The sequence below is a fragment of the Eretmochelys imbricata genome, chromosome 6 (genome assembly GCF_965152235.1).
Source record: "Eretmochelys imbricata isolate rEreImb1 chromosome 6, rEreImb1.hap1, whole genome shotgun sequence".
Taxonomy (NCBI): Eukaryota; Metazoa; Chordata; order Testudines; family Cheloniidae; genus Eretmochelys; species Eretmochelys imbricata.
In genome coordinates, this window is record NC_135577.1 from 2,324,964 (window position 1) to 2,349,931 (window position 24,968).

General features: G+C 52.2%; 1 protein-coding gene and 2 pseudogenes across 1 annotated transcript; all 3 read right to left on the bottom strand.

Annotated features, from left to right (window-relative positions):
* On the bottom strand, positions 1-2,476 carry LOC144265895 (perforin-1-like; annotated as a pseudogene).
* A 6,741-nt stretch (positions 2,477-9,217) lies between these two features.
* On the bottom strand, positions 9,218-15,048 carry LOC144265896 (perforin-1-like). The gene is made up of 3 exons (XM_077818955.1): positions 15,034-15,048; positions 12,032-12,618; positions 9,218-10,331 (listed from the first exon to the last, which is right to left on the bottom strand). Exons 1-3 carry the CDS (start codon positions 15,046-15,048, stop codon positions 9,218-9,220), a joined length of 1,716 nt encoding a protein of 571 aa, XP_077675081.1.
* Positions 15,049-16,870: 1,822 nt separating this feature from the next.
* LOC144265897 (perforin-1-like) lies at positions 16,871-24,158 on the bottom strand (annotated as a pseudogene).
* Between the last annotated feature and the right edge of the window lie 810 nt (positions 24,159-24,968).

Sequence of the window (24,968 nt, forward strand, 5' to 3'; positions counted from 1 at the left end):
CTACCGCCCTGCTAGACCCAGCATCTGGCAGCCTGCTGGGAAGCTGGGGTGAGGCTTTTTCACCCGCCACTTCCTCTTAGAGACAATGGGCCATTGAGCAACACTGGGCCTGGCAGGAGAGAATCTGGTTTGATGAGGGGGAGGGTGGGCATGCGGGGTAGGTGCTGTGGGGGAGGATGGTGCCAGCTGGCTGTGGTTCAAGTAGCAGACCTGGTACCAGCCCTGCCCAGAGTGAAGCAGCTCGTTGCAGGTCCCCAGCGGGTCGCTGTCATATTTGTTGTTTTCGTCCCAGACCTGGAGGCGGAGCTGGCTAGTCTCTGCCACCCGCACAGGCCCCAGGTCCAGGCAGATGCCCCAGACTGGGTTGTCGGCGTTCCACATGCTTTCCATCCATACCTCCCGGCCCTGGAAGGAGACCTTGACGTAGGCCCCACAGGCCTTGACGTAGGCTAGTCTCTGCCGGCCCCACAGGCCGCTGGCCCGCTCCACCGTCACCGTCAGCTTCCCCTGACCCCGCTCCCGCGAGCAGCACATGGTGTTGGTGGAGCCGTCCCTGGGGCAGACGCAGGAGCAAGAGTCCTGGGCGCTGCGCTGGGTCCCCGGGGGCAGCTCCAGGTGCAATTCCTCCACAGGGCCCTCTTGGCGACGTACTCGCTCACTGCCCACTTCAGCGCCTCCCGCTTGGGGTTGTCCTGCCTCACCAAGGATGGGGCGCAGCGAGTAGGACACCAGGCCGGGGCTGGCTTTGAGGCTCTCCATCCAGGCCGAGAACACCTGGGCGTCCTGCCCCTCAGAGAACAGCAGGTCGGCGTGGCTGTGGCCGCCCGTCACCTCAGTGTGGCACTTGCTTTGGTCTCGTGGAAGCTCCCCTTGAAGTTCTTCTTCTTCTGCTGCTCCTCACACTGGCTGAAGGCCGCCTGGACCCTGCCCTTCCTGGCCCCGATGCTGACGGAGGCCTCCAGGCTGAGACCATCCTTGACCTCATCAGCCTTCACCCCATCCAGCGCCGCCTTGCAGACCCGCATGGCCGTCACATGCCCCGCCCGGCCCCCCCAGCTGCAGCAAGCTGTGGGTGTAATCCTCCGGGACGTTCCTCAGGGCCTGGGTGAAATGGCTGCTGAGCGAAGGTTTGTGGGTAACGCGGAACCTGGGAGAGAGAAGCGGCCACCGTGTGACGTACTGTCGGACATTGGCGTCTTGTGAGGGTAGAGCTCAGTGTTATAGATCCACAGACTCTAAGCCCAGAAGGGACTGTTGTGATCATCTAGTCTGACCTGGATAACACGGGCCAGAGAAGTGCCCTGAATGAATCCCTGTTTGAACTACAGCTGGTCTCCTAGGAAAAAAATAACAAAAACCATTCCGGATTTCAAAATTGTCCATGATGGGAAATCCACCATGGCCCTTGGTGAATTGTGTCCTTATTTCCTGTCTGAACTTGGCTAGCTTCAATTTGCAGCCATCAGACCTTATTAGACCTTTGTCTGGTAGATTGCAGAGGCCGTGATCAAAAGCTTATTACCAGTGTAGATTGAATAATTAATTCTGAAAATGTGAGGTCACAACAAACCTGCCTGCGCCTTTACGGGATTGAAGAGATACTCATAACTCTTATTATGCACTATCTTTGGAGAATATAATAACTTACAGGCATGCGATCTATTGCTGATTTCATCATGTGAAAGATTTCAGCTAGCTAAGGTAATTCCTAGGAGGAATTCTGTTTTCTGTCAAGGCGACAGGCCTCAGATGTGAGAGGAGATAACACTATTGGCCATAAATGTGTTTACACAAGTTCTGAAATGCAGCTGGTAACGTGTATGTCCTTTAATCTTCTGTACTATTTCCTTATATGCTATGATTTGAGAGGCACATATGTGTCCTTGGGATTGACGCTTTGTAGCATATGTGTGACAGAAGGCTTTAATTGCAAGGTGTCGAAGGTATCAGTGGGCAATTGTAAATCTACGAACCTTTTCATCAAAAGATAAACAGATCAGCAAGATTGTCTTATGAAAGATGCCAATGTGTTATCAAGAGCTAAGAATGAGGTCATAAAAGCTGTAATTCCTATTTCAATATTATTAGCTTACTTCCTTTTAGATACTTTCCAAAGTCTTTATTCTTTCAATTTGAAGGCAAACACTTATGGCTGGAAAATAGGTTACAGAAGAGCGATTACTTCTTTCTAACTTATCTTCCTCTTACTAGTGAAATCCTTGCTATTCCTTAAAGGGTTGCATTTTCTGGGTAATGATTTTAACGGGTTATTGGAATGCGGTTGTCACTGAAGATAGAGCGCCACTTTCTGTTGAATTCCACGACGACATGCCACATCTGCCCTCAAACGTTTCACCGTCAGATCTTTTGGGAGCTGACAGATGCCGACTTTGCCATATTGCTGGAACTTGTGAGCATTTTGGCTGCTTTCGTCTGGGCCACCGAAGAGGCTTTGTCTGCAGATGGTGTGGGGCATTATGGGTAGGCATCCCGGTATCCCCTATTCCATCATCTGGTGCAATACCTCATGGGACATTTTTGCAGTGCATTGTGGGTTACTAGGTAATTATGGGAGCTCAAGATGAATTCCGTTCCCTCCATACTGGTATTCCCGGGGAGAAGGCATGATAAATAGAGAGAACTAGTGGAATATAAATAGAATTTATTATTTTTTATTATTTGTGTTGTTGTATCATCTAGGAATTCTAGCCATGGGCCAGGACCTAGACTGCCAAGTGCTGTACCGATGCAGAATAATGTAAGCAGGGTCGGAATGAGCTTTCCGTTGACATCTAGGGATGAGCCATGTAATAGGCCTTCAGGAGCTGACCTTGTTTGCATGAACACACCCAGTCCTGCCTAGGTGAGCAGCGTGGTGGGGCTGCTTTGCCTAAATGATCACTTTTGGCTGGTGTTGGATTGCAAATCACTTTGTTATTGGGGGCAAGGGTAATAAAGGGATGTTATCCTTGTTGTGTGAATCAAGGGCAGCAGAGCTGTGCTTGGCCTGCCCTGAGTGAGAGGTTCGCCCTCATCTGAATTGCACTCACTAGGGAGGGGACAGGGATGCCAAGAGATGAGGGTAGCTGGGGACATGTTCTTGTGCCTGGTGGTGTCCATTTGACCTACCTCTCTTTATTGTGTATTAACAGAGGTGATTAAGACTCAATTGGGAGTCCTTTGTTTGCAGACCAATAGAGCTCAAATCACTGATAACCGGGTCTAGACTTCCCCACTAACAGGTGAAATCACTGAGAGCTGTGTGGGGGGAGGGATAGCTCAGTAGTTTGAGCATTGGCCTGCTAAACCCAGAGTTGTGAGTTCAATCCTTGAGGGGGCCATTTAGGGATCTGACGCAAAAATTGGGGATTGGTCCTGCTTTGAGCAGGGGGTTAGACTAGATGACCTCCTGAGGTCCCTTCTAGCCCTGAGAGTCTATGAAGTGGGGGACCTCAAGACATCCCAGAGCATGTAGAGCAGCTGGTGAAGCAGGATGGTGAGCAGATGCTAGAGCAGCGAGTGGAGTGACTGGCAGGGTGACTGATGCCAGAGCGAGCCCCCGAACAGCAGAGTGAGCAAGGTGCCTTCCCCTCCCACCAAGGTGGGAGGTGAACTCTCACAGATGCACCTCTGAACTCTGGGTCTTCACTGACCATGATCAACAACTGTGAATGGGGACGGAGAAGGGAGGGACACATTAAATGAACTTTTGGTTGTTGGACTCAAGAACCTGAGGAAAAAGCCACTGCTCAACGCACACTGGGGTGGGTCTTTTGATCATGGTGTGCTTATGAACCCTGCCTGCAGAGTTTTCCTAACTTAATGTTGGGTGACTTCCCTCCTCTTATTCAAAGTTTCTTTTCTACACTCACCAGACTCTGTGCTTGCGAGTGGGGAAGTATTATCTGTAAGAGGCCCCCAGGAGTGGGAATTTTCCCAGGTTACTGACTGGGGGCTTGAGCCAGTTCTGTGTTATATTGTTGAAAAGGAACTCCTAGACATTGAACCTGGCACTTATTAATGCCACTCCACCTGGCAGATGGGTTACAATAAAAAGACACTGTTTCCTTAAAGATCTTCCAATCTAAGGGCTGGTCTACACTAAAGCTATAAATCGACCTAAATTATGCCCACCTCCATCCCACCCCCTGCTCCTCCTCTCACCTGAGGCCCCGCCCCTTGGCCATGACAGAAGCCGGAGCTGGGCTCCGGTAAGAGACACGGCAGCCACCCAGGGAGATGGGTCACTGTGGGGAGCCCAAGGGTGACAGAACCTTTGTAAAAGTATGGGTGGAGAAGGACAATGTGGCAGAGGAATCCCCCCATCACCTCTGGGCCCCACTGCTTCCCTCCCCCATTGCCCCAGCTCCCTTCCGTGGCCTCACACTGCAGGCCCACCACACGCCTTGCCTCTTGACCACAGAACCCCCATCCCACCCCGCTACAATGCCTACCCATAAGGCCAGCCCTGTGTTCACCTTATTTCCAAACTCCACTGCCTTCATGGATTGGCATGAGGATACACATGCTACAATTAAAACTCCCACGCTCAGAGTGAAGTAAGATCTAAACACAGGCTACAAGCATTAAGACCTACACTCCTCCTCTAGTGGCTAAAATTCGTGGTTTCAGTATATTAGGATGCACCCAACGGGGCCACAATGACAGGATTCATATTAGAGAGACAAGGTGGGTGAGACAATATCTTTTATTGGACCAACATCTGTTGGTGAGAGAGAGAAGCTTTTGAGCTCCCAGACCTGAAGAAGAGCTCTGCAGGGTCACAGTGCCAGAATGCATGCTTGCAGTATAGTGGGGATGCACTCAATCCCTGAGTATAAGAGTTCGTCTCAAAGGCGCTGACTCTGTGGGTGCTTCAGAGCCAGAGCACCCATGGAAAAAAATGGTGGGTGTGGTGGGTTGTCCCCCCCGTGTGCAGTCTAAGAGCTGTGGGAACCGCTGTGTCCCCTAACCCTCCAGCTGGGCTGGTCCCTCTCACACTACTCTGCTGGTGATACAGCCAGTCTCTCCAGGCCCTGTTATCACCTAACTCGACAGCAGGTAGCGCCACACAATTGAGCTACCTGAGTGCTTTACCAAAGCCACTCAAGGACAGACAGAAGACGTCAGCCAATTTCCCAGCTCCCCAGGCTTGCATCCTTGCTGGAGTAGAAACCCAATATTATCCCATCTTGAACTGCACAGGGGGTCTGTACAATGCCAACTCATTAATATAGTTCACTTTTCCCTTGATGTGGGAAGGATATGCACAACAAGCCTGTGTTAACCAAACTGAGATTTTCCAGAGACTTCATTCAAAACACATTGGTTAAGATAAAACATATACCAAGTTTATTAACTACAGAAAGATAGATTTGAAGTGATTATAAGTGATAGCAAACAGATCAAAGCAGATTACCCAGCAAATAAACAAAACCGCAAACTAAGCCTAACATATGAGATAGATAGGATTTGAATTAGCAATTTCTCACCCTGACTGATGATACAAGCCGGCTTGCAGATTTTAAGACACAGACTGCAAGTGCTATGCAGCCTGGGTTCCCCTCCCACATTCCAAGTCCTTTGTCTTTCAGAGCTTCTCACAGGTGTTGAGTTGTGGGGGAGTGAAGACAAATCATGATGTCACTCTCCACCTTATAGTCTGCTCATATGGTGGGAACCCTTTGTTCCAAGCTAAGTTCCCAGCCCAGTTTCTGGAAAAATACAGGTACCAAAATGGAGTTCAGTGTCATGTGGTCTGGTCACATGCCCTTGCTGAGTCCTAGCAGCCATTACTTACAGGCTGGCTGAAACGTTTACAGGAAGGCTAAGCTCTTCCACGGGCCATCTAGCCTGGTATCCAGTCTTACAGAGTGGACAACACTGGAATAACCTGCCCTCCTAGGGCCACTTTCCTCCTGACTCTCATTAATCAGAGGGAAGTTTAAGCCCTGGAGCATGACATTTACACCCCTTCCAAACATATTTGTTTTAAACCCTTATGAGTATAATGCTGGCTCTTCCATCCTCCATGTGAAGATCCAGTTCCAAATCCTGACTCACACCCTGTGTCAATGAGTTCCACAGGTTACCTGGGTATTTAGAGATAGTATTTCCTTTGAGTATTTAATGTTATCAGGTTGTGTGTGGGGGGAGGAGAGACTGAGAGTCAGGACTCCTGGATTCTATCCTCAGCTCTGGGAGAGGAGTGGGGTCTAGATCAGGAGTTGACAAACTTTGTTCCATGAGGCCCACCTGTGCAGCTGCAATAGGCACTGGAAGCCCACTATTAACACACGTCTGTCAGGGAGAGGGAAACTGAGGGGCATTCGCAGCCCCTCGCCTTAGCAGGTGTCACCTGGCAGCCCTGTCACAGTCACCCATCCAGCACCTTGGCGCGGTTCTCAGGCACCCCCTGCCCAGGAATGGGGGAAGTGCTTGGGGGCCGCCCGTGTTGGGCAGAGGCAGGTGCTTAGGCTGGGCCTGGCCATTACCTTGATGGTCCTGATCACCCACTGCTGAGCCCTGGTCCCTGAGAAGGGACTGTGGGGCTGGTACCCCAGGGGTTCCAACAGCCATTGATCGTGGGCTGCGGTGGCTCGGAGTGGGAGCGGCTGCAAACCCTCAAGCCTTCTCCAGCCACTCTGGGAGCCACCATTTTAGGGACTGGCCCCTTCTCCTCACCCTCCACCTACCGCACGGCAGCTCCGCTTCAGCCTCTGCCACCTGCGGGGGGTGCTGGGCTCCTCTGGCGCTGGGAAGGGGCCATCGCCGGCTACCACTCCACCAATGTACACAGTTTGTGGGGGCAACGTCCTCCCATCCCCCTTCCAGCACCGCCCATGGCGGAACACCCAGCACTATGTCATGGCCCACCATTAGGGAATGGCCCACAGTTTGGGAACCCCTGCTGTATAGGGTCCTGTAGATGGGAAAGGCCTCCTATCCCCTCTGGGATCCCTTGGAAGTATTACTCACCTGTAAATATCACCTGTGTGCTATTAATACCCCATAATAAAACTGCCCATCTCCTTGGCTCCCTTTCCTATCCACCCCACTCTGTCCCTGATAGAAACGCTTCCCTTTGACTGGCATTAGCCACATGACACTGGATTCCCCATTGCAGCAAAGTCACCCAGATGTCTAGCTTCCCTGTCTTGTCATGCCTCTCTCCCCTCCAGCCCATTACTCCCGCTAGTGTACCCAATATATTGCACCTGCTCATTTCCAATTTGCTCCATCTTGTTCCCTCCTAGTGGGGTTAGAAGAATGACATGGATCCCTGTTTACAGACTTCCTTTCACAAATGTTTATTGAGGCAGGGAGATACATTTGCAAAGAGTCAGAGGTCTGGAAGCCTCCCAGAAGCAAATCATTTTGTGGTGGAGCTGCAAAGCTGCATGACAGTTTTCTATGCTGAAGATATTTAACTTGCAGTCAGTAGGGTTCAGAGTTAACAGTCATCATTCACCAGTTAACTGCATCATGGAGCTATTAATCTAGGCTCTCAGCAGATGTAGGTAGGCATGAGCCAGGAAGACACTTTAATCCCAGAGTCAGGGGGAATTTGCCTTTTTCAATGTGACCCTAATGCAGTACCATCTCCCTGAGTCTGCTGACAGCCAGAATCAATAGCCCAGTGGAATGTTCTCCTGGGTGTTAACTGGTTTCAGAGTATTAGCCGTGTTATGGGTGTTAACTGTGAATCTTACCAATGGCAAGTGATATATCAGCATCACTGCTGATCATATGCGCAGGGAACATCCAGCTGGATGGTGTGTGGGGTGCGTGCATTCATGGTGAAATAATTAACACAAGAGTTGCTGGGTAATTCTGGAAAGCAACAGAAACAACAGTTAGGGAACAGCCCCCTAATGAATCCTTCCCCCGGGAGCCCAGCCTATCCGCTGTGTGTTTAGAACTGTGTCGATCCCTGGAGTATCTTCGGGTTTCTGCAGAGGGTTAATCCCTGATGCCAAAATAGCACAGGGGCTGACCTTTGTTCCTGATGATCTCTTGGATGGATAGATATGTTGGGTGGTGGGTTGGTTGCACTGTCTGCACACATTGGTTGTCTGGTGGGTTGGTTAGTTGGATGTACTTCATACATTGATTGGCTGGTTGGTTGCAATGGTGACACATATTGGTTGGTTCGATGGATTGGTGGATATGTTGTCAGGGTGTTTGGTTGCTCTAGGTACAGATACTGGTTAATTCATGGATGGATTGATGGATGAAAACGTTGGATTACTGGACATTGGTTGGTTTCACAGATATGTTGGAAGCTCTGGATACATTGTTTGGTTCCTGATTGGATGAATGCACTACCTGATATTGTTTGCTGGGGTGTTGTACTGGACACATACATTGGTTGGTTGGAGAGAGAGCTTGGATGCACTGCATACATTCATTAGTTGGATGGTTGGAGAGATAGGTTTGATGCACTGCATACATTGGTTGGTTTGTTGGTTGGTTGGATGTACTGGATATACACATTGGATGGATAAATGGAAGGATGGGATGCTTTGGTTGGTTGGACACACTGAATATATACATAGTATATAGTGGATATAGACATGGGTAGGTTAGTTATTTGGATAGTTTGAATGCACTGGATATATTGGTTGCATGGAAACATTAGAGGCACCGGATACATACATTGGTTGCTTGGATATGTTGGAAGCTCTGGATACAATAGTGGGTGGATTGATTGGCTGGATAGAGATGTTGCATGTAGTGGATACATACATTAGTTGATTAGATGGATAGCTTGGATGAACTTGATACATTCCTTGGTTAATTGGTTTGATGGACACATTGGAATCACTGGATACAGACGCTGGTTGGTTTGTTGGCTAATGGGTTGGAGAGATTCCATGATGTATTGAATAGATATATTGGTTGCACGGATGGATGGATAGCTTGGATGCACTGGATACAGACATTGGTTGGAGACAGTCAATGGATACACTGGTTCGATGGATCAGGACTAGGCAGGTAGTGGTGGGATATTTTTCCAGAGGGATCTGTGAGGGTGACCGGTCCATGGAAGTGGGGAGGCTGTTATGGACTTAGGAGACACCAATTACCGAGCAGGAGTAACAGCATGAAGCCCAGTAGCGTCAGCGGAGCAGGAGCTAGGAAATGTTTTGCGGGACAGGGAGCACAGTTCTCCAACACACACCCGTGCCCCTCTCCAATTCCCTACCCAGGGCGCTCACCAGAAGGGCCCCTTCCCTTTGGCTATGCTGTGCTGGGGGGGCTGGGGAACATACTCAGAACATCTCTGGCCCCGAAGGTTGGGCCCACAGGGCAGACTGTAGTGGAAGCTGAGGTGGCCACGTTTCAGGTAGCACTCCCTGTGATAGGGCCCCCCAGACTTCAGTGGGATGTTGCAGACCCCGAGCAAGTCATCATCCCAGCCATTGTCTTCGTCCCAGACCTCGACACGGAGCTGGCTGGCATCAGTGACACGGACAGAGCCAAAGTCCATGTGACTGTTCCAGACAGGGCTTTTTCGGTTCCAGATGGTGACAGTCCGGCTCTCTCTCCTGTCAAAGAAGATCTTGACGTAGGCATCCGTAGCTGTGAGAGTGTCACCCCGCAGATCACTGGCCCGCTCCACAGTCACTGTCAGTCTTGCCAGGCCCCGCTCCCGTGAACAGCACATGGTGTTGGTGGAGCTGTTCCCGGGGCAGACGCAGGAGCAGGGATCGAGGGCGCTCTGCCGGGTCCCCGCTGGGCAGCTCTTGGTGCAATCCACCCGCAGGGCCCTCTCACGGATGTACTTGCTCACTGCCTGCCCCAGCGCCTCCCGCTTGGGGTCGTCCTGCCCCAACAAGGTGTGGATCGGCCTCAAGGAGTAGGTGAGCAGGCCAGGGAGGGACTTCAAGGTTTTTACCCAGCCTGAGAAGACCCCAACGTAATTGTTGGAGAAGAACAGGTCGCCGGTGTTTTGCCCTCCTTCCTCCTCCGCATAGCGCTCCCGGTACGTCTCGTGGAAGCTCTGTTGGAATTTCACTCTCTTATTCTCCTTGCAGCTGCTGAAGCTGGACTGGTCTGAGCCCACCCCGGTATTCACGGCCACCTCCATGCTCAGACAGTCCTTAATCTCATTGACGGTCAGCCCATCCAGTGCCACCTGGCAGACCTGCACGGCAGTCACGTCCCGCACCCGGCCCCCCAGTGACGCCTGGGTCATATAGTGGGTGCCGTAGGTGTGAATCAGATGATGGTACTCCAGCTGGGAGGCCTTGTTGTACAGGCTAGGAAGGTTCTTCACCGCCAGGACAAAATGACCAGTGAGTGGAGGTTTTCCGCTGATCCCGAACCTGCCCCAGGGATCCAAGGAATTTATGAGAGAGTTAGAAAATCCCCAATAGCCAGGCCGGCCCAGATCAGAGCTGCGACCCTAGCGGGCAAAAGACCTTCTCCCATTCCTCCAACCCCTGGAACAGACAGTCCCCCCCACCCTGGGGCCAGATCAGACCTGGGCCCCACAGAGGGGAAAAGCTGTGTCCTATTCCCAACCCCTTTGAGCCAGCCAGTCCCTTGCCCTGGGGCCGGATCTCAGCCAGCACCCCTGTGGCTCAGGTGTGACCCTAACAGCACCCCAATGCCAGAGGACAAGGGCTCCCTGGTTTCTGGTAGTGAGTCTCAGCTGGCCTGACCAGTTCAGTGTACCCCACCTCACTCATGTCATCACCTGAATCTAAAAGGGGCCACGTAAGCTATCGACAGCAAGCTAATGCCGCGCTGCTCATTGCTATCATTGTGAGGCGTCTCTACGGAGGACACATCCAAACAGGCATACGGGTGGGAAATTCTGTTATCAGAGTGCGTCTGCCAGGCAGGGCGATAGGTACTCCACCCTCGACAAAGGACTGTGGTTCTGTCCCTGAAAGGCATCTCCAAGGCGCAGTAAGAGACAAGGGGACTGCAAATGAGGGTCAACAGGACCATTAAGTCGGCAGGGGGAGGAGAGTGCAGGAAACAGATCGATTTGCATTTTAGCAACCCCAAGCAGGGGAAGAAACCAGTAAGAACTTTCCTTGGCCAGCTGACTCCACGTCACCTTCCTCACAGCTTGGGTGGACTTTACTATGGCGGGGTGACTGTAAGGAGAATCCATTGCAAAGGTTCACTGGACTATCAAGGGAAGGGCTGAGGACCCCAAATGATCTTTCACTTAAGAAGAGAAAGGACCCAAACACAATGGACTCGGTGGGAGATCTCGACCAGAGGGGTGGTCAACCATCTCGCTGGAAGGTAGATTGATAAGGAAACTGCCTTGCACAAAGGTTGTGCCTTGTTTTGTTATATCTTAGCCATCAGAAAGCGCTTTTCACTTTGCTTGTAATCACTCTTGTCCTTATCCCTTGTGCTTGACCTCACTCACCCTCCTCTCTCCCTTACTTCAGAAACTTGCTAACCCCACCCTGTGCTGTGTTTGACGTAAAGTGCATGTGAACTCCAGTTAGCCCGGCAAGCTGCTGAGTGTTGTATCTTTAAAGGAACAAAGGAACCTTAATACTCTCCGAATGGGCCACAAGAGGGATGGAGATTGCAAAGCACACGGTTTGGGGGACACTTGGGATGGGAAGCGTGTTGGGGTCATCGACCAGCGTGTGGCTGGGGGGTAACACACAGGCTGCTGGTCTCAGTGCTGATTCACGCACAGATACTCACTGCTGGCTCGTGGGGCATCCAGAAAAGGGACTCAGAGAGGCAGAGCCTCTTGCAGCATTTAGGGCTACAGGTCAGGCAGTGACACAATCCCTCACTGGCCTGGATCGCACCCCAGAACGAGACAGCTCCTAACAAGGGAAAGGCCCTGGATGGCTGGTGGTACCTCTGTGCAGCTGTTTCCCAGCTGCCCCACCCGAGAGGTGGCTGCATCTCAGCACTGGCTGAGCCACGCTGGTGTGACATCACTGTGCACGTGTTACTCATTTGCCCCTCCCCAGAGCCAGCTGCATTCAGTGCTGGATGAGCCATCCCCATGCTGGGAGGTGTCCGGGCTGCTGCTTACCTGTAATATGGGAAGGAAACCTCATGGCTCACAAAGGTGTATTTGTCCTTCCGCGACTTCTGCGTGACGAATTCGGCCAGTTTGGAACGTGAGCCGGCCAGCCGCACCTGGACATTAACCTTGGGCACCACGGGCATTTTCAGCCCCACCTTCCAGTCGTTCTGCACCACGGACGCCGCGGACTCCATCATGCCCATGGCCGACTGCTGCACCGAGCTGCTGAGCTGTCGTTGGCACGAGACGCGGACCCTCCAGTCCACCGCGGCCAGCGGCAGCCTCTGCCACTGGCCTCCCTGCAGCGGGTTCCGGCACAGGATGCAGGTGCCATTCGGGCCGCGCCACTGGCTGGTGTCCAGCACGTGGGCCCCCGTCTTGCCCAGTGTGGTCACGTCAATCCCCTCCCCCACCAGGCTGTGCCCGGGCACGAAGGTTGCATTCATGCATGCAGCCGCCGTGCCTGTCTGGCATTCGGGGGAGACCACGGGGAGGAGGAAGAGGAGGAGGAGGAGGGTGCAGGCATCTAGGTTTGGGCATGGCTGGTATGTTGCGGTCCCTGGCGCAGGAGTCAGCGTCAGTCTCCAAAACCCCTACAGGGAGAGACAGAAAAGAGATCCTGCATGAATCATAATTCAGTAGCAGGTAGTTCCATGGGTTAACCTGGTTATATGGAGAGCCAGAGGCATCCAATTACCATTGGCTCTGTCAACCACATCTTATATCACACCTGGAACCTGGTGGCTTTATGCAAATGACACAGTGACCAATTTGCATGTCTGAACATGCATTTGTTAATTTGCATAACCCCACCCCTTTCCCTTGCCGTCGTTCTAGCCGTCACTCGCCACTAGGGGGAGGAGATTGTTGCACATACCCTGTAAGTTGCAATTACATTCAGTGTGCTTCTGCTCTGTCTGGGTCTGGCCAGTAGGGGGCGGTGCGTTCCCACACAAAATCCAGGGCTTGCTAGACATTAGTCCCCAGCTGCTTGGCAGCGAGGCCAGCGAGCGCTGGGACCACACTGGGCATGACTGGCCTCACCACAGAAACTGCTGGGGCCCCCTAGTGGACATGCCGAGTGGCGGATTTGGTTACATTTAGCCACCAACTGAGGGTCATATTCTAGGGTTTCTTTAGCCCAATCAGAGCTGCTTCTAGCCCAGTGTGCCATGTCTAACAGAAGCCAATTGGCCCTGCCCCTCATTGATCAGAGGTGGGTTCAGACCATGAAGCATCAGATTTATATCCCATTAAACACACATATTTAAAACCTTTAGGATCATAATTCTGGATCTCCCATTCTCCAGGGAAAGGTCCTGTTCAGAATCCTGATAAACTCTTGGCCTTAGTCCTATCCTGTGCCAATGAGTTCCACAGGTTATGCGGAGATTTCAGGACAGTATTTTCAATGCATATTTAGTGCAGTGGGTTCCTGGTCCGTCACCAGGGTTCCCAGGTGCATCCGTAATACAAATAATAAATAATGACAATTTCTTTCCAGGCAGGTAACTGGCTGTTCTGTCTTGCTACTGAGAATGCAGAAGAGAGCTTATAGAAATGTTAGACTTGCCCTTAAGCAGTGGAAATGGAGGCAGGACTCCTGGGTTCTATTCTTGGCTCTGACACAGACAAGAGTGATGTTGGACAAGCCTCTGAATCTCTCTGGACCTCAGTTTCCCCATCAGTAAAATGGGGAGAATGATCCTGCCTTTGTCAGGTTAGAGCATCGGCTCTTCAGGACAGGGACTGTCTCTCCCTGTGTGTCTGGGCGTCGCCCATGCCAGTGGGGTCCCGATCTCAGTCAGTGGGGTCTGTTTAGTGCCCAGCACAAGGGGGGTCCTGATATTGGTCAGGGTCTGTGCTTCACCTGGCACGATGGGACCCTGATCTCGGTCGGGACCTGGCACGGCGGGTGGAGGGAGGGTTAGTCGGAGTCTGTGCAGCGCCTGACACAAGGGAGGTCCCTGGTCTTGGTCGGGGTCTGTGCAACACCTGGCACAAGGGGGGCCTTGATCTCACTTTAGGCTTCTAATGCTAGCACAATAAACAAAAGCATATTAGCGAGACAAGGCGGGAGAGGGAATATCTTTTATTGGACCAATCTCTGCTGGGGAGAGAGACCAGCCTTCAGCTCCACAGGGCTCTTCGTGTCTCAGGAAGAAAAGCTCGGTGCAGCCCGACAGCTTGTCTCTCTCGCCCACAGAAACTGGTCCAATACTCAACTGAAAAGAGTGTCATATGATGGGAAGCATGGCTTAATGTTAATAACAGGCCAGGCTACCAGCGTAGACTTCAGTGCCAAAATGGCTCACCCGGAGCGAGGATGCAGCTGCCTCTGGGGTGGGGCAGGTGGGTAACAGTTGCATAGCTATGCTGCATGCGGCTGGCTTGCCCGGTGCTGAGATGCAGCCACCTCTGGGGCAGGACAGCTAGGGGAACAGACAGGCAGCGACGGCACACAACAACGGCTTGCCCGGTGCTGAGATGCAGCCACCTCTGGGGTGGGGCAGTTTGGTAACGGCCACTCAGCAAAGCTGCACAGGGGAGGCTTACTCGGCCCTGCGATGCAGCTGCCTCTGGGGTGGGGCAGCTGGGGAGAGCTGCCTACCAGCATTGGAGGGCACAGACAAGGGCAGTGCAGGGGAGAAGCAGGTTAGCCAGGGAGCCCTGAATAGCACAGTGATCGTCAGTGGGGTATGGTGCTGCCCCCCCCTAAATTTCCCATCATGCCAGCCGCAGCTCCCCACTCCTCTCCCCAGTGCCCGTCACCCCAGCCTGGATCTGCCCCTCTCAGCCCACCCCCCAAGTTGCCCTGCCCCCTAGAATACCGTCTCTGGTGGGTCCAGCGAAGCGCAGGGCTCCTGTCTCGGGGTCCAGCACTTGTTCACCGGCTAGAGGCCGAGCTGCCCAGATCTGCCTTCGCCCCCGTGTCTCAGCCCCAATTTAACCACCAAGGTGCCGCCCTCTAGATCAACATTCGAGGGAGCCAGCTGGGCAGCTGTCACCTGCCGCTCCCCCATCGAGACAATGAGCCATTGAGGATCACTGGGCCGGGGGCGGGGAGCATTATGGGTGCTGTGAGAGGTTCAGGGGGTGGGTGCCATGATGGGCTGTAAATGTGTGGAGAGGCCGTGGGGTGAGGGCGGCTGGGGGTTATAGGGTGCCATGGGGAGTGCCTGCAGAGGGCGTACCCCTGCCTCCCTCCCTCCTCCACTGACCCTATGGGGTCCCCTGACCCCTTCCCCGCAGTCCCAGCCTCCCCCACTCCCCCCGCCACACTCCCAGCTTCCTTTGTACTTTCACAGAGTGGAGGCCAGAAGATCTGAGAGATTGGTGCCATGATGGACTGTAGACACGTGGAGCAGGTTGAGGGCAGCTGGGCATTATGGGGTGCCAGGGGGAGCACTGGAGAACCTCTGCCTCTGTCCTTCCCCAGGAGCAGGGAACAGGTCCCAGGTGCCACCCATGCCCAGGGCCCTTGCCATGGCAGGGAATGAGGTGAGATATTCCCCAATGATCCCAACAGGTGCCAGCTGCAGAGGGAGGCAAAAAGCTCCCATGGTCCCTGTCAGTCTGAGTGAGGCGGGGACAGGGATAAATTCCTTCCCAGCCCCATATCCGGCAACCCTGCCCTACCATCCAGGCAGCCAGAATGGGGATTGTCTGGTCCAGCTCAGAGCACGGGACCAGCCAGTGTCTATTCTCCAGCTGTGGCTGATTTCTGATGCTTCAGAGGAATTGGTGGAGGAGGGGACCCAGATACTTCTGGTCAATTGTGCATGGATGGGGGGCGGAAGGGGGGGGGGATTCCTCCCTGACCCCTGCAGGTGACCAGCTGAAGCATGAGATTGGACAATGGTCATTGTCTTAGTGCAGAGCTGTGTTATGAGCGTGTAGCAATGCAGAGGGCCTTCAGCCAGTCAGTCCCAGTCTCCTCCCCAGCTCCCAGTCCCAGTCTCGCTGCCCAGCCAGCCCCAGCCTTCCCTCTCCAACTCTCATTCACCATTTCTCTCCTGCCCCAATCTCTCCAGCCTCCTTGTCCCCATTTGCTCCAGTCTTTTGGGGAAAGTTTGCCAAAGTTAAACAGGGTCTTGTAACGTGAGGCTTTGGACAACCTTAATAACAGGCAGTGCAACCAGGTCTGCTTATAATGTTGTGACGGCTCACCTGGCATTAAGATGCAGCCACCTCTGGGGTTGGACAGCTGGCTAACAGCTGGGTAACAGCTGGACAGAGATGCTGCCCAGGGATGGCTCGCCTGATGCTGAGATGCAGCCACCTCTGGGATGGGGCAGCTGGGAATGGCCACACAGCACTGTTGTGGGGTGTAGAGGAGGGCAGTGGGTGGTAAACTTTGGGGAGAGGATGGTTAACAAGGAGCCCTGGGTAGCAAGGTCCTTAGTAGTGGGGTACATTCCCTGGGACCCCAACCCCTGCTCCCCACCCCTCGTCCCAGCCAGCTTCTCCCTGCAGGGACTTTCAGCCCACCTGCCCCCCTGCCCCTAGATTACCTGAATCCAGTGGGTCCAGCAAAGAGCAGGGCTCTGTCCACATTCACTGCTCAGAGGCTGAGCGCAGCCCAGAGCTGCCTTCGTCCCCCCTCATCTGCCAGCTGCTGCCCTGCCAGACCCAGCATCTGGCAGCCGGCTGGGCAGCTGGGGTGAGGCTTTTTCACCCGCCACTTCCCGATTGAGACAATGGGGCCTTGAGGAACACTGGGCCTGCAGGGGGAGGGGTTGGTTTGACGAGGGAGGATGGTGGGCGTGAGGTGCCGGGGTAAGGAGGTGCTGTGGGGGAGGCTGGTGCCAGACCTGGCGCCGACCCTCCCCGGAGCGCAGCAGTTCATTGCACGTCCCAGACCTGGAGGCAGAGCTGGCTGGTCTCCCCCACCCATAGGGGCCCCAGGCCTGGGCGAACGCCCCAAGCTGGGTTGTCGGCGTTCCACACGGTTTCCCTCTGCGGCTCCTGGCCCTGGAAGGAGACCTTTGACGTAGGCATCAGTGGGGCTGGAGCAGTCGCCCCACAGGCCGCTGGCCCGCTCCACCGTCACCGTCAGCTTCCCCTGGCCCCGCCCCTGCGAGCAGCACATGGTGTTGATGGAGCCGTCCCCGGGGCAGACACAGCAGTAGAAGTCATGGGTGCTGCACTGGGTCCCCGGGGGGCAGCCGTGGGTGCGATTCATAGAATCATAGAAGATCAGGGTTGGAAGGGACCTCAGGAGGTCATCTAGTCCAACCCCCTGCTCAAAGCAGGACCAACCCCCAACTAAATCATCCCAGCCAGGGCTTTGTCAAGCCTGACCTTAGAAACCTCTAAGGAACCAGATCCCACCACTTCCCTAGGTAACACATTCCAGTGCTTCACCACCCTCCTAGTGAAAAAGCTTTTCCTAATATCCAACCTAAACCTCCCCCACTGCAACTTGAGACCATTACTCCTTGTTCTGTTGTCTAGTACCACTGAGAACAGTCTAGATCCATCCTCTTTGGAACCCCCCTTCAGGTAGTTGAAAGCAGCTATCAAATCCCCCCTCATTCTTCTCTTCTGCAGGCTAAACAATCCCAGTTCCCTCAGCCTCTCCTCAGAAGTCATGTGTTCCAGCCCCCTAATCATTTTTGATGCCCTCTGCTGGATGTTTTCCAATTTTTCCACATCCTTCTTGTAGTGTGGGGCCCAAAACTGGACACAGTACTCCAGATGAGGCCTCACCAGTGTCGAATAGAGGGGAATGATCACGTCCCTCGATCTGCTGGCAATGCTTCTACTTATACAGCTCAAAATGCCATTGGCCTTCTTGGCAACAAGGGCACACTGCTGACTCATATCCAGCTTCTCGTCCACTGTCACCCCTAGGTCCTTTTCTGCAGAACTGCTGCCGAGCCATTCGGTCCCTAGTCTGTAGCGGTGCATGGGATTCTTCCGTCCTAAGTGCAGGACTCTGCACTTGTCCTTATTGAACCTCATCAGATTTCTTTTGGCCCAATCCTCTAATTTGTCTGGGTCCCTCTGTATCCTATCCCTACCCTCCAGCGTATCTACCACTCCTCCTAGTTTAGTGTCATCTGCAAACTTGCTGAGGGTGCAATCCATGCCTTCCACCAGATCGTTAATGAAAATATTGAACAAAACCAGCCCCAGGACTGACCCTTGGGGCACTCCACTTGATACCGGCTGCCAACTAGACATGGAGCCGTTGATCACTACTCATTGAGCCTGATGATCTAGCCAGCTTTCTATCCACCTTATAGTCCATTCATCCAGCCTATACGTCTTTAACTTGCTGGCAAGAATACTGTGGGAGACTGTGTCAAAAGCTTTACTCAAGTCAAGGAATAACAAATCCACTGCTTTCCCCTCATCCACAGAGGCAGTTATCTCGTCATAGAAGGCAATTAGGTTAGTCAGGCCTCCACAGGGCCCTCTCAGTGACATACTCGTTCACCGCCCACCTCAGCGCTTCCTGCTTGGGGTTGTCCTGCCCCAGCAAGGTGTGGATGGAGCACAGCGAGTAGGACACCAGGCCATGGCTGGCTTTGAGGCTCTCCAGACCTTGCTGTCCTGCCCCTCAGAGAACAGCAGGTCAGCATGGCTGTGGCCGCCCGTCACCTCGATGTGACGCTCGCTGTAGGTCTCGTGGAAGCTCTGCTTGACGTTCTGCTTCTTCTTCTGCTCCTCACACTGGCTGAAGGCCGCCTGGGCCCTGCCCTTCCCGGCCCCGATGCTGACAGAGGCCTCCAGGCTCAGACAGTCCTTGACCTCGTCAGCTGTCACCCCGTCCAGCGCTGCCTCACAGACCCTCACGGCCGTCACATCCCGCACCCGGCCCCCCAGCTGCAGCTGGGACACATAGTGGGTGCCGTAGGGTGTTGATCAGCTGATGGTACTCGAGGCGCGAGCTGCGGGTGTAATCCTCCGGGAGGTCCCTCAAATGACTGGTGAAATGGGTGAAATGGCTGGTGAGCGGAGGATTATGGGTAACCCAGAACCTGGGAGAGAGAAATGACCACTGTGTGACGTACCGTTGGACATCGGCAACTTGTAGGGGTAGAGCTCAGTGTTGTAGATCCACAGACTGTAAGTCCAGAAAGGACGATTCCGGTCATCAAGTCTGACCTCCTGGATAACACAGGCCAGAGACCTGCCCTGAATTAATTCCTGTTCAAACTAGAGCAGGTCTTCTAAGGAAAAAAATAAAAACCACTCCAGATTTACAAATTGTCCATGATGGAGAATCCACTACGGCCCTCGGTAAATTGCTCCAGTGGTTAATCACACTCTCTGTTAAAGATTGTGTCCTTTCTTCCTGTCTGAATTGGGCTAGCTTCAATTTCCAGCCATCAGATCTACTGAGACCTTTGTCTGCTAGATTGCAGATGCCATGATTAAAAGCATGTTACCTGTGCAGACTGCATAATTTATTCTGATAACGTGAAGCCACAACAAACCTGCCTGCGCCTTTACGGAATGGAAGAGGTACTCATAATTCTTATTATACACAATCTTTGGAGAATATAATGACTTACAGGCATGCGACCTATTGCTGATTTCATCATGTGAAAGATTTCAGCTAGCTAAGGTATTTCTTAGGAGGAATTCTGTTTTCTGTCATGGCAATAGGCCTCAGGTGTGAGAGGAGATAACGCTATTGGCTATAAAAATGTTTACACGATAACGTGTATGTCCTTTAATCGTCTGTACTATTTCCTTATATGCTATGATTTGAGAGAGATACATGTGTCCTTGGGATTGATGCTTTGTAGCAAATGTGTGACAGAAGGCTTTAATTGCAAGGTGTCGAAGGTATCAGTGGGCAATTGTAAATCTACAAACCTTTTTCATCAAAAGATAAAGAGATCAGCAAGATTGTCTTATCAAAGACAAACAAACATGCCACTGTATTATCAAGATTCAAGCACGAGGTCATAAAAGCTATAATTCCTATTTAAATATTATTAAATTATTTCCTTGTAGAAGCTTTCTGAGGTCTTCATTCTTTCAACTTTAAGACGACCTCTGATGGCTGGAAGCAGACACCCCAACTTCCTGAGTTCCCAGGGGGTGCTTGACCTCTGCTCTGCCCCAGCCCCCGCCCTCACCCCTTCCCCCAAGCCCCGACCCCAGCTCTTCCCACCCCTGCCCCACCCCCATCTTGCCCCTTCCTGCCCCGTTCCTCCCCCGCCTCTTTCTGCCCCCGCCGCTCCTCCCCAGTGCCTCCTGCTTGCCCCGCACTGGTACTGCAAGGGTTAACTCTATTCTTTGGGCCGAGGAGTCCACGCCCCCTCGGCCTTGCTGGGCATGTTCCGGGTGGTGACTAGGTATAAAAGGGAGCAGCTTGGCTCATTCAGGGCTGACCACTGAAGAAGGAGGGTGCACTCCATGAGCTCCAGCCCCGGAGCTGCTGAAGCCCCAGGTGGCAGAAACCAGAGATGCCGAGATCCAGGAGGATGCCCAAGGAGTGACAGAGCTGCTGAGAGCCGCACAGACCGAGGAGCCCAGACACCCTACAGCCCTGCCCCAGGGACAGGGTAGAAAGTATCTAAGGGGGGCTAGTCACTGTGCCGAGAGGTGTCAGCGTGTTTCGGGCAGATTCCCCACTGACCCAGTGGCAAGCATATTTGTCACTGTCAGGGTCCTGAGCTGGGACCTCGTGGAGCAGGGAGAGCCCGGGTCCCCATACCCAGCTGCCACCCAACCCTAGGGGCGGCTCACACCCCTGACCGGTCACTAGGCCGCACAGCCCTACAAAAAATCCCTTCATTCAAAAATAAAACAATGTAAAGCTTTAGCGCCTACAAGTCCAATCAGTCCTACTTCTTCTTCAGCCAATTGCTCAGACAAAGAAGTTTGGTTACATTTGCAGAAGATAATGCTGACTGCTTCTTGTTTACAATATCACTTGAAAGTGAGAACCGGAGTTTGCATGGCACTGCTGTAGCTGGTGTCGCAAGATATTTACATGCCAGATGCGCTAAAGATTCATATGTCCCTTGATGCTTCCACCACCATTCCAGAGGACATGCGTCCATGCTGATGACGGGTTCCTTTGTGTATTTTGACGTGTGATGTTGACAGTTTGTGTGTTTGAATGGTTATAAAGCTTTAACTTTTTGAATCTCAATGACTTTTGTCATTAAATAATTGTTGTCTGACCTGTCCCCATTTCTGGATGCCCCATAATTTCCCACAGCTGTGAAAATTTAAATAGATAAACATTTAACAAATGATTAAAATGCATAATTTTGCTCAACTGTGAAAATGTAGATAGAAATAAAAACAATGCTTAAAAAGAAACATTCATATTAGCCATTGCAATGCTAACAAATAAAAGTCATATTTGGCCAAGCCTTGTTATCTATGATTAGGGCCTTACTAAATTCACGGCCATGAAAAATGCATCACAGACCGTGAATTATAGTCTCCCTCATGAAATCTGTTTCTTTGTATAGGGTAAAAGTATACAAAAGTACACAGCATTTCTCAAACTGGGGGTCCCAACCCAAGAGGGGGAGCAAGGCTATTTTAGTGGGGTCCCAGTAATGCCAGCCTTACTTCTGGGCTGCAGCTGGCGGCAAAGCTGCCTTCAGAACTAGACTCCTGCCCAGCAGCCACTGCTCTCTGGCCACCCAGCTCTGAAGGCAGCGCAGAAGTAAGAGTGGCAATCCCGTGACCCACACACACAATAGCCTTGTGAACCCCTTTTGGGTCGGGACCCCCAGTTCGAGAAATCCTGAGTCTTATGGGCTTTACGTGTTTATATTTTGCCACTTAAAAATATGTTATTCATGTTTTGTTACAACACTGTGAAATGTAACGTCTAAATGTCTGAAACCGTGAAATTCAAGATTTTTAAAATGCTATGACAGAGAAATTTATGAAAATGGACTGTGAATTTGTTAGGGCCCTATCCATGATAAACCAAACAGGACTCACCTACCTTTAAAAGTAAGTCCCTTGCCTGTCTATAAACTGTTCTGGAAAATTAATATGATATTCAAAGAGTCATTGTTATCATTTTGGGGAGAATATGTTGTATTTTTCATGTGTAATGAAGAGGCTGAATATCTGCTATAAATGCAAAACTCACCTTGATTATGGAACCTGAATTAGTACTTCCATAATTAATAGTAATTAAAATTTGGCTGTTTTTGACAATTGAGCTCATGATTTCATAGACTCATAGAATAGCAGGGTTGGAAGGGACCTCAGGAGGTCATCTAGTCCAACCCCCTGCTCAAAGCAGGACCAACCCCAACTAAAGAAACCAACTTTTCCCCCCTGATTTTAATGTCTGGATATTTGTCATGGATTGTCGTCTCTTAAAGGGCACTTAGCAACCTTAGCTGGAACACAATGAAGTTTTCTGTCTGGGAACGGCCTTAGTTTTTAGAGGTAACTCTCTGAGTTGAACACAATGTGTCATGTGTATTGCTAGGGAGGCGAGCCCGAGCGCTGGTTAAAGCCAATCTCTCCGCTGGCCCTGTAAAGCGTTTCCCCAGAGCAGGTCTGATTGTCCAGCCGGCTCCCCGGCCCTGCTCCCTATTCTAACCCTAACCTAACTCCATTACTCTACCCCTAAGGCCTGCTTCAACGTTATCCCAGCTCTCCTCCCCTAACCCTAATTTAACCCCTAGGCTAACCCTAACCCTGCTCCGCTTCCAAGATCAGAACCATGGGAATGGACCCATCTAACCTGATTTCCCACCCCACCCCTGCCAGATCAGAGTCAGACCCATAGGCCCATGTAGCCTAGTATCCCGCCCCCTCCCTGCAATTCTGGATCACACCTATAGACCCATCTAGCCTGCCATCTCCCTGCCACCCCAGGTCAGACCAGTGGGCCCATCTAGCCTGGTATCCAGTCTTATACTGTGGCCAATTCTGGAATAACCTGCCCTCCTGGGGTCACTTTCCTCCTGACCCTCATTAATCAGAGGGTAGTTTAAGCCTTGGAGCATGACATTTACATCCCTTCCAAACATATTTGTTTTAAACCCATAGGAGTATAACTCTGGCTCTTTCCATTCTTCATGTGAAGATCCTGTTCCGAATCCTGACTCACATCCTGTGCCAATGAGTTCCACGGGCTATGTGGGTATTTAGGGATAGTATTTCCTTTGAGTATTTAAGATTAGTGGGTTAGAGCAGGGGGGGCTGGGAGCCAGGACTCCTGGATTCGCTCCCCAGCTCCGGGAGGGGAGTGAGGTCTAGAGGGTTAGAGCAGATTTGCATGCACAGAGATCTATTCAGGCTTTCATCATACTTCCTAAATGAGTCATACACACTGGCGTAGTCTGTGTCTATGTGTGTGCGGCTGGGGCCATGGAAAGCTGCCAAACCAGCCGATCATTTGCCAGCTGAGATTCTGTCATGAGCCAGCTCAGCGTGGGTGAGGGCCAGTGGATAAAGGGGAGAGCAACGTATTTCGGACACACGCCTCCCTTTCCCTACAAAGTGCTCCCTGCCCTGATGGAGGGAGGGGCCAGGGCGGCGCGAGGCCAGACAGCGGAGAAGCAGGCAGAAGGGCAAGGGCAAGATTTCTGCTCACAGCTGGGGGTTGGAAACGGAGTGCTTCTGGCAAGAGAGACACCGTTTGTTGGGGTCGCTGAGATCAGCGCGCACACAATGGGGGCGCTGAGCCCTGTAGGAGCCAGTCCCTCACCCTCATAACTCACTGTCTAAACAGACAAGACAGGCCCAGCGTGTGGAGGGGAAACTGAGGCAGAGCACAATTCAGTGACTTGCCCATGGTCACACAGGGTGTTGGGAGGTGAACCCAGCAGTCCTGGAATCCTCCCTGGGCCATAAGGACAAGAGCACTCCCCTGCTCGCCAACCCCCAGCCTGGCTGATGTGTCTCTGAGGCCAGTGTGGAATAACTAGATTCTGCAACACCTCAGCCTTCGTTTCAAAAATGAATTCTCTAGTCCTCGTGGCTGCAAAGAAAGCCATCCAACCAGTGTGACTGTTGCCAGAGTCTGCAGAGAGCCTGACACAACAGCTCTGAGCAGAGCGAACTGGCCGCATTTGTCTCCAGGGGGTCGTTCACACTTGAAGCTAATGATGTCACTTGCTGGCACGTCAGTGTACATCGACGTGTTGATCATTTGGTGGATGAGGCAGGAGAAGGGCATGAACGTGACACCAATAAGGGAAGGGGTAATTGGGAGTTGCTGTGGAGAGACCGAACAAGGATTCAGGTCTGTAGTTTAACTCCTGTTGATTCTGAAGCCTAATGAAAACCCTTTAAAAAGTCAGTTTTCACTCTGTCATTGCTCATAGTCTCAGCAGATGGGTGGGAGTGGAGCCCATGTGGGGCAAGGGGAACTGGGAGCTGACACAAGGAAGTGAGGAGTGGTCACATCTATCGTGTCTCCCCGTGTTGACTCTGGAGTCTAATGATGGCATGTAACAATAGCAGTTGTCACTATTCCACGGCTGATTATGTTAGTGGGGGTGGAAATGGAGCCACCAGGGGAAGGGAACTGGGAGCTGCTATAGGGATGGAGGGAGGGAATTGAGCCCCACAGTTCAACACCGTTTAACTCTGAAGCAGAATGAGGATGCTTGAAATCACAGATAGGCTGGTTGAGATTTCCTGGTATTTCCCTGGGGGGAGGGAGAGTTCAGATCTTTTTCCCAGAGCCCGTTGTGGTTACAAATCTGCGGAGAGACACTGCGTCCCACTGGCTGCAGTTTCGTTTTTTAACAGTGGTCTCCTCAGCAGCGTTCGTAGGTACTGAGAGCATCGGTGAGAGAGAACACGCGCTGTTCTCATCCCTGCAGGGATCGGCCGCTGAAAACTACTTCATCTCTAACAATCATAGACTCATAGACTATCAGGGCTGGAAGGGACCTCAGGAGGTCATCTAGCCCAACCCCCTGCTCAGAGCAGGACCAACCCCCAACTAAATCATCCCAGCCAGGGCTGGGAAAGCCAAGGA

Coding starts and splice junctions, on each gene's coding strand:
- LOC144265896 (XM_077818955.1), bottom strand. Junction 10,332..12,031: donor GTTTCCTTCCCATATTACAG/GTAAGCAGCAGC, acceptor TCCCTGGGGCAG/GTTCGGGATCAGCGGAAAAC.